At 42.5% G+C, this 10,117-nt stretch overlaps 2 gene segments (V, D, J or C); one reads left to right on the forward strand and one right to left on the reverse strand.

Moving 5' to 3' along the window:
• Window positions 1-619: 619 nt before the first annotated feature.
• Window positions 620-4,527, reverse strand: LOC141340808 (immunoglobulin kappa variable 1-39-like). The segment is given in 3 exon segments: window positions 620-828; window positions 4,209-4,316; window positions 4,416-4,527. Coding segments are annotated over 3 exon segments (429 nt in total).
• A 4,920-nt stretch (window positions 4,528-9,447) lies between these two features.
• LOC141340809 (Ig lambda-2 chain C region-like) overlaps window positions 9,448-10,117 on the forward strand; it is a 12,253-nt gene continuing 11,583 nt past the window's right edge. The window contains 1 exon segment of the C gene segment in view: window positions 9,448-9,505. Within this exon segment, the coding sequence occupies window positions 9,448-9,505 (58 nt within the window).

Genomic DNA, 10,117 nt, shown 5'->3' on the forward strand with positions numbered 1-10,117 from the left:
ACACATAAGGATTGGTGATGAATGAGAAAGGCTGGGTGTTTATAATACAGTTAATTTGTGTTTGTTTTTTACTTATATTTTTGTTCCTTTTTCTGTTCTGAACACTGCTAAATGTATAGATTGTTTTTGTGGAGCGAGGGGAACATAGATACATGTTTCTAATGTGTGTAAACATTTAGTTTATTTTACATTTATTTCTAAATGAAGTGATTAAATGTGTCTTACACATCAATCGACTTGACAATGCAACTTATCGTGTCGTAAAGTGCTTATAAAAAACAAGAATTGAACTGGAATGCATGTATAAGTATACATAGGCTACAGTACAGTAGTGAGTGTCAATTTGAAATTTAAAACAAAAATAAAAAGCTTAATTTGTCATAAACTAATTTTGCAGCCCCTCACTTAATGTGGAAAACTTGATGTGGCCCTCGAGTCAAAAAGTTTGCCCACCACTGCTTTACAACTATATTATATAAATAAATAGTAAATAAGTGCTGAAATGTGTGACACGCTGGGTCATTTTGTTGTTTTTCATCTTCCCATAAGCAGTTGCAGTATCTCTCAGCTTTATCAGTGCAGTGACTGTGACTGACAGATGTTTTTGTACGACTCTTTATCACTGTGTGAACACTGGACCACTGTGGTAACTCTGACAGTAATAATCTCCTGTATCTTCAGTCTGGACTCCACTGATGGTCAGAGTGAAATCACTGCCAGATCCACTGCCACTGAATCTAGATGGAGTTCCTGACTGAAGTCTGTTAATCAAATAAATCAGGAGTTTTGGAGCTTCTCCAGGTTTCTGTAAGTACCAGGAGAGACATGCTGGGTTGCAGCCTGTTAAAGGAGTGCTGGCGGTGCATCTCATCACAACAGTCTTTCCTATTTCAGTTGTTTGATCTGCAGGAGTTTGAGTAACAGTGATCTGTCCACTGGAGCCTAAGAGAGAAATTGATAGAATTCATGTACATTAAGGCAAATACAAAACATTTGGTTCCATGTTATAATATACAGTATATGTTAGCCAACTTCATTAGTCATACTTCTTTATCCAAACTCTCATTATGTACCTTGTATACAGAGTAATGCCCAGATGAGGATGATGATGTTGTTCATTGTAGTTGTTTTGTCTCGTGTGATGATGAAAACTGTGTTGTGTTCTGCTGTCAGTCATGAAGTGTTAAACTCACAGCACTATAAACACTCTCAGAGCACTGAAGCATGTGCTGACAATGCAAACAAGTGGGCAGGATTTACAACAGCTTGAGCTGATAACCATCTCATATACACTGATACAGAACTAATCATTTTATATTACCGTAATGTAAAAATATTATATGTACAATCTCTGTTTAATTTACAAACATATATATATATATATATATATATATATATATATATATGCATGTACATTTAGAAATGCTTAACTTAAATGTTTTCTTATATAATTTGTGATATAATTTCATCAAAGCTGTAGTCACAACAGCATACTGAAATTCTAAGATTTTAAAAAATTGTAAAAAAAATAAATAAATAATATTTCTATTAAATTGTTAAATCTTTATGTTTAGATATAAAAATAACTGGATTTAATTTGTTAGATTTCATTTATGTAGTTTAATTTAAATATATACAGTGATTGTGCATTCTATTTAACTATATATTCCATATTACATCAGCTGCAGTGATGTTGAATAAGATGAATGACGAGATTGTTGTGATTTTTACTGCATTCCACATGCTCCTGAAAGTCATGTTGAAATGATGTAAATCAGTGGTTCTCAAAGTGGGGGGCGCATGAGTATTGCAGGGGGGGGGGGGGGCGCGGGCCATCAGCAGAAAAATAAATATAAAAAATGTAAACAGCCAAAGGACGTAACGAATGGGAGATGGATCGGTGTGTGAAAGAGAAAACCATAGATAAATTCACACAGACCCAGGCAGGTGCTGGTCATTCAAAACCTCAATGCAGGGCTTCAAAGTTAGGGTGACCATACGTCCTCTTTTACCCGGACATGTCCTCCTTTTTGGCTATAAAATTATGTCCGGGGGGATTTTGTAAAATATCATAAAATGTCCGGGTTTTTTACCTCATTTCACTGATCGTCATGTCCTCCTACTTTCAAATGGTTTTGTAAAAGTAAAGTCTTGTATTGTAGAATGCACGCTCAGCGCCGCTGATTCGCGCGATCGTTAAAATGAAACCAAAAGTAAAACGCGCAAGCGCATTCAAAAGCAATTTTAATACCCCATGTTTACAGAGCGAATACCCAATGCGCGCAAATTAGGCTACATAAAATATCTAGGCTGTTATTAGTATGTGGGCTATAATCAGTTGTATAGTTGTCTATAGCTCTGTATCATGGTGGGAAAATTCGGTCTATTTGCACTTTGAATATTGAAAGAGTAGCCTACTTTGATTATGGCTGCATGTATTGTCTACACGACTAATAAAGAACTGTGTCATATATTTTTTGTTATTTATACAGTAGATTCTTTAAAAATGCAGTGGCTGGCTCTAATTTAAATGGCTGTACTTATAATAGAGAAAATAAACATCTTGTTCATGTACTCATATTTTCATTAATTCCTGTCCCTTGCTTAAGGCGTAAAATAAATATAAAAAAAAGGCTTTCAGAATCAGCCCATTTGCTTGTAAAACATCTGCAATCAGAATCAGCCATGAAGAATCAAGATCGACACATTACAAAAATAAATTGGGTACTTCTATATTTTTTTTGTGCTCCTAACTTTTTGAAGATGGGAGCACCAGTGCTACCAAGTAAAAAAGTTAATTTCAAGCCCTGCTATGCCTTAGGACAGCATGAAACCTACAAAAAATATATATATATAAATAAATAAATAACATAGAGAATTACAATAATAACAGTTATTGTCCCTGTGCTATTTTTTAATATTTCAAGTGTTGCATGTGTTTTTCTCCTGTAGCTTTTTTTTTTTTTTTTAACTAAGAAAGCATAAATTTTTCGTTAAGTTTAGTAAAATCATTTATTAGTCTTAGGTGGAACGGGTATTTTTGGGAGGGGGGGGCGCCAGATTTTTTTAAAGGTTTAAAGGGGGGCGCGACCAAAAAAGTTTGAGAACCACTGATGTAAATGATGCAGAGCAAAAGAGAGCTGGAGCCGCAGTGTGTTTTCTTAGTGTTTGTGAATGTGTTGTGTTTGTCTCCTGCAGCTGGTTCCACAGTGAAGCCCTCAGTGTCTCTGCTGCCCCCCTCTTCTCTGCAGATCTCTGGACATTCAGCCGCACTGCTCTGTCTGCTCAGCTCTTACTCTCCACAGGGGGCGCAGGTGAGCTGGACACTGGACGGCTCAGAGGTCACCGATGGGGTCGTGACCAGCGCAGAGAGCGAGCAGAGCGGCCGCTACAGCTATAAAGCTCTTGGGGTTTGAACACGGTCTCTGGAGACAGAGCTGCTCTATTCTGAGAAGATCTGAATCACTCCACCCTGACAATGCACAAGGGATTTTCAGCCCACACTCCCAGTGTCACTCTTTGATTGGTTACATGATCTGGACTGAAACACACCAGTTTCACTTCTGCTGTAGTCAAGCTGCACACAGACAAACACATTGCATTTCAAAGAGATAATGTATATATTAAAATCTCATTAAAAATCGATGATCACAAACCAAGAATCAGCTGTTCTGACACTAAGTAAGAATATTAATCTTTCTGTGGGTCACATGGAAAGCATCACATACAGTCAGCAGAAGTGAATGAATGCAGTGTGTTCAGTTTGATTGACAGGGATCATATGTTACAGCTAAAACATGATGATCTTATTAAAACACTGACTGACTCTCTTCTGAAATACAAGTCTGATGTTGAATGTGATGATATTGTGTTATTAGTGTTTGTGTTGATCAGTGTTGTGTGTGATTGTGTTGTAGAGCAGCTGCAGTATCTCTCAGCTGTATCAGTGCTGTCACTGTGACTCTGACAAACAGAGGTTTTTGTACAACTCTTTATCACTGTGTGAACATATCACCACTGTGGTAACTCTGACAGTAATAATCTCCTGTGTCTTCAGTCTGGACTCCACTGATGGTCAGAGTGAAATTTGTTCTGGTTCCACTGCCACTGAATCTAGATGGAGTTCCAGACTCCAGAATGAATCAAGAGTTTAGGGGCTTCTCCAGGGTTCTGCTGGTACAAGGCCATACAAGTATATGTACCTACACAGCCATTGCTCACTACTGTGTTTGTTTTGCAGTGTATAGTGACTGATTCACCAATCTGAGCCACTTTTACAAAGGGAGTCTGAGTCACAGTCACTTGTTCACTGAAACCTGTTAGAAATGTAGTAAGAGTTTAAACAGGATCTGTGTAAATGTCACTGTAAAAAATATTGTAAAAATGTCAATATAATATTACCATAAAAACTTTACCTTGAATAAATATACAGAGAGTCCAGATAAGGATGATGATGTAGTTCATTGTAGTTGTTTTGTCTTGTGTGATGATAAAGATTGTGTTAGTGTCTGTTCTGCTGTTAGTCATGAAGTGTTAAAGTCACAGCACTATAAACACTCTCATGCAAAGTGTCTCTCTATCATTTGCCTGTAGATTATCCTCAGAGATGTTTCCAAAGCATTTATATATATATATATATAATACTTTTTTTCTCCTCATCGACTGTTTTTAAACTTTTGTATGCCAACTTTTGTAACAGTGTATTGACCGAATCATCATTCTCCACACTGCTTGTCGTCTCATGTAAGGCATACATTTGTCTATTTTTACATCTTATACTGTATTTCTTTATTTGTCATATGCAGAGTTAGCACAAGCTCTATGCAAAATACAGTTCATTCCACTCACAATTAAACAATCTTTAAGGTGCATGCGAAACACTGGAGATTTTGTTTAGTGATAAATCACACTAAAATAAAAGCATACACAAGCATGTCTACCCCCCCCCCTCCCTTTTCTGCAGTGAATTTTTTTTTTTTTTAAATCACTAGTTCAGCTGCAAATACTAATTATGTATTATATTATCTGATATTCTAGGCAGTAATATGTATTGTAAAAAAGGTTCACCTTATAGGACAGTTTTACTCTCCTGTCAAAGGTGTGTCTGTCTCAGGGTCTCTGGTAAGAATACCTTTCTTCCTCCACATAAGGCATGACCTCTGGGTTGTGGGATCCTGTCCAAACTAAAATCTAGCAGTTGTTTTACAACTTGGATTTGAAGATTTCTCTTTTGTAATTTGGGCATTTATGGGAAACTGGCAAATATGTCACTGGGATTTTGCAAACATAAACCCCTGCACAGTGTTGTGTGAATCTCCTGAAAACTTTTCTGCTGTTTGTCTCTCTGCTATCAGATTTGCATCTTTTCCTCTTAAATTAATCGTTGTGCAAATGATGCTATGTATTTATCATTTATGAATTAGCTTCTTATTATTAAATTATGTAATTGGTATGATACATTCTTACCTGACCAATAAAATGTTATGGTTGATTTATTCTGTATCCTTCTGAAATGATTATTTCCAGTAGATTAAAATGGATTTCTTGTTGCTTGCATACAAATCTGCATCCAGGATACAGTAAGTCAAACTGAAGGCCATGAATTAATGAAACAGAAGATGAATCTTCTGGGAGCTCATGATCTCTGTCTATCACTGACTTTGAATAATGTGTACAAGTTGTATGAACATGACAAATCAAACTACACTTTTTGTTATGAGCATGCATGGGGCGCCCAAACCTAAAGGAGTAAGTTAACCCTGCATCCTCTGACTAAAAGTAAAATTGGGAATTTGTGACCATGAGATCCAGACCAGCCACTGTGACTAAGCCACTAATGAACAAATGATTGAAGTGTAAAACAATATTAGAATATTTAAATGTTCAAATTAGAAACTGAACTAAATGAATAATTTTCTCAGTCTATATTATAGAATAATTTTAAATTGGGATCATATGAAACAGAGCTAGAATCAAATTAAAACTAAGGGTGTGTTCACACTTGTAGTTTGATTCATTTGGTTAATTGGTCCAAAAAATCATGAAATCATTTCACATAGCATCGCATCTTGTCATTACTTCCTGTTTTTGGTTTTGTTAAGAAGTATGTAGAAGAGTCAATTTGGACTCTTCTACATACGGCCCGCTTGTTTGGTGTATACCAGGGTTTGGAGGGCAGTGTTCACACTTACTCAAACGAATCACATTAACAGAGCAATTGCACCAGGGTTTGTTTTAATTGAACCATGACAAGTGGGAACACACCATAAATTATCAAATGAAGTGATCTTTACAGAAGTGCCAATTTACAGAATTCAACCATTCAGTTGGATTCTATCTAATCCAATAGGTGCTTCCTACAAAAAAAAAAAGAAAAAGAAAGAATATAAATAAAGAAACTAAGAAAACAGACAGAAAGACACACACACACACACACACAACATGTTGTGTTTACATGTTTTATGGGGACATTCCATAGGCGTAATGGTTTTTATACTGTACAAACCGTACTTTCTATGGCCCTAAACCTAGCCCTCACAGGAGATTGTGCACACTTTTACTTCATCAAAAAAACGCATTGTGCATGATTTATAAGCCTGTTTCCTCATGGGGACCTGAGAAATATCCCCACAAGGTCAAAATCTACTGGTATTACTATCCTTGTGGGGACATTTGGTCCCCACAACGTGATGAATACCAGGTGCACACACGCGCACACACACACACACACACACACACACACACACACACACACACACACACACACACACACACACACTCTGTCACGATGCAGGCAGGAACACAGGGGAAAACATCCATATAACATTAAAGACCGACAAGAGTACTGGGAAAACACACACCTTAAATAGACAGACTAATTACAAACACAGGTGCAGACAATAAGGGAGAAACCAAAAACACTCAGAACTGCGGGGGAAAATGGGAAAAACCAACAAGAAAGTCCGGGGGTGTGACATTACCTCCCCCTCCCGGAAGGCACGTCCTCGTGCCGACAAACAGACAAAAGGAAACAGTACAAAGTCTTAGGAGGGGGCTTAGGTGGAGGACGGACTCCCGGGAGGAGGACACAAGATGGAGTCCAGAGTGGTGACGGAGGGAGGAGCCAAGGAGGTGACAGGAAGGGGCTGGAGCAAGAGGAGCCAGGTGGGACCCAGAACTCAGCCATGGAGTTCCAAGGTGGAGCCGATGGAGGGAGGAGCCATGGTGGTGGGAGAGCCCGATGCGGAGACGGAAAGCCGAAGATCTTGCCAAGGCGGAACCCAAGGCTCTGGCGACCAAGGCGGAGATGGAGATCTGGAGGTCTGCGGCGGAGCCGGAGCGACAGAGGGCCGAGGCTGTGCCTGCGGGAGGGAGGAGGTCCAACGAGCTGGTGGGACGGAGCGACGAGGCACAGCCGGAGGAGTATAGTCCAGAGGCGAAGGTGGGGCGACGACTGACCAGGGCGGAGCCGGAGGGACGATGGAGCCCGGTGGAGCTGGTGGACCGACGGGCGACAGCGGAGACGAGGGAGCAGAGAGCCGGGGTGGAGCCGCAGGGTCGGAGGGCCGAGGCGGAGTCCAGGACTCTGAGGCTGGAGGCGATGGTGAGGGATCCTCCAGCCATGACACCGATGGAGATTGGCAGACCCGCGGCGAACCCACCGCACAGATGGTGGGCTGAGGGTGAGCAAGGGGACAGACAGCAGACAACGGGGATTCATGAAGGCTGGGCGGAACCAGCGGAGATTCAGGCTTAGGCAGAAGAGGGAGGGTGGGAGGGAAATCCAGGCAGATGGGTATTTCTGTGAAACAGTCAATTAAGTCCCCAGAGTGCTCTTGCTCACCCCCAGTGGCGGTGCAGTGGACGGGGCTCTCTACAGCCCTCTCTTGCTCCACGAAGCACTCCACCGTCGCGGATGTAATGGCCGGCTCACGCACCTGATCAGCAGTTTTGACCCCGTCGGCACTCCATACTGCTGTCGCTCCGGGCTCGGGCTTTCCGTCTGTGAAGGGCTCATAATCCGCGGGTGGCACTGGCGAGATGCTCCTTGGAACAGGCGGGGAACGCGGGTCTGTTTCTCGCCAGTGTCCACTCCACAAATGCGGCGAAATCCGCTCGAGGGCCATCCTCGGACGACGGCGCTCTGCACGTCCGGGTAGCTGGTGGTGTTTGCTACAAGCTGGAACATGAATGTGTAACCCTCGAGCGGTAAATCCCCCTGCTTCAGCTGGAGGAGGATGAATTCAGGACGGAGGAAGGAATCCATGGGGGAAAACACTACGGAAACAAAAAGACTGAAAAACTGAATGATAAACAAAACGGGGTGGAATACGCAAAAAAAAAACTGTTTGGGTCGGTCTTTCTGTCACGATGCAGGCAGGAACACACGAACAACGACGTAAATAAAAGACGTATATTTAATAAATCCAACGGAATACAGGCAGACACAGGAACACCAGTGGAAAACATCCATATAACATTAAAGACCGACAAGAGTACTGGGAAAACACACACCTTAAATAGACAGACTAATTACAAACACAGGTGCAGACAATAAGGGAGAAACCTAAAACACTCAGAACTGCGGGGGAAAATGGGAAAAACCAACAAGAAAGTCCGGGGGTGTGACACACACACACACACACACATACTGGTTTCCATTTTTTGTAGGGGCATTCTAGTCATGTTTTATTATACTCTACAAACTGTATTTTCTATCCCTTTACCCTAGCCCTACACCTGAACCTACCCCTTACAGAAAACGTTCTGCTGTTTCATATTTTTAAAACACTTCATTCTGTATGCTATATAAGCTTGCTTCCTCATTGGGATAAAAAAGTCACATGTGTGAAGCTACACACACAGTTGCATAAGAATACAAAGGAAAACTTGGAAAACAGTTACTGTTGACATGGTGCAAGTTTTCCATGAACAAGCACTAATCTACACACATTTCCTCTAGACAATGTCAAATTTAGTAAGTAATGTATAATTATAATGTATAATATTACATTATAATGGTGTCACGTGCGAATAAGGACGAGGTCTGGGTCCAAATGCAGGTGAGGAGTTTAATGAAACAAGAACACAAAATGAACGAAACAAGAACACAAAATGAACAAAACAGGGAACACGGTCTAAGGCCAGGAATCAGGAACACAAATCATACAGACAAAACAAAAGACAATGCAGCCATGAAACAGGAGTGAAAAGTGAGAGTTCTTATAGTCCAGATGATTGTGAACAGATGTGAGTGTAATCAGTGCTAATGACAAGACAGATGTGAACGATCAGGGGAGTGCAGTGCAAGGGGAACAGCGACCTCAGGTGGCTGAGGGAAACCCCACAGTCCAGATCATGACAGTACCCCCTCCCTACGAAGCGGCTCCTAGACGTTCCATAAGTCTGGAGGGAGGAGGAACGGGGGAAGGCGAATCAGGGGGAGGGATGGCGGGCCAGGCCCGTGCAGCAGAGTCACATGAGCGGACCTCGCCGCCAGAGGAACGTCAGCGGACGCCGCCGCCTGAGGAACGTGAGCTAGCCTCGCCGCCAAAGGAGCGTCGGCGGACGCCGCCGCCAGAGGAACGTGAGCTGGCCTCGCCGGCAGAGGAACGTCAGCGGACGCCGCCGCCTGAGGAACGCGAGCTGGCCTTGCTGCCAGAGGAACGTCAGCGGACGCCGCCGCATCAGGAACAGAGAGAGCGGACGGCGTCACCATAGAGTGAGCGGTAACTGCCGCGTCAGGAACGGAGCCAGCGGTCGCCGCCGCATCAGGAACGGAGATAGCGGTCGCCGCCGCATCAGGAACAGAGATAGCGGTCGCCGCCACATCAGGAACACAGATAGCGGTCACCGCCGCATCAGGAACACAGATAGCGGTCACCGGCGCATCAGAAACAGAGATAGCGGTCGCCGCCGCATCAGGAACACAGATAGCGGTCACCGGCGCATCAGAAACAGAGACAGCGGTCACCGGCGCGTCAGGAACAGAGACAGCGGTCGCCGCCGCATCAGAAACAGAGATAGCGGTCTCTGCCGCGTCAGGAACGGAGACAGCGGTCGCCGCCGCATCAGAAACAGAGACAGCGGTCACCGGCGCGTCAGGAACAGAGACAGC

Source organism: Garra rufa, chromosome 8 (assembly GCF_049309525.1).
Source record: "Garra rufa chromosome 8, GarRuf1.0, whole genome shotgun sequence".
In the NCBI taxonomy this organism is placed as follows: Eukaryota; Metazoa; Chordata; class Actinopteri; order Cypriniformes; family Cyprinidae; genus Garra; species Garra rufa.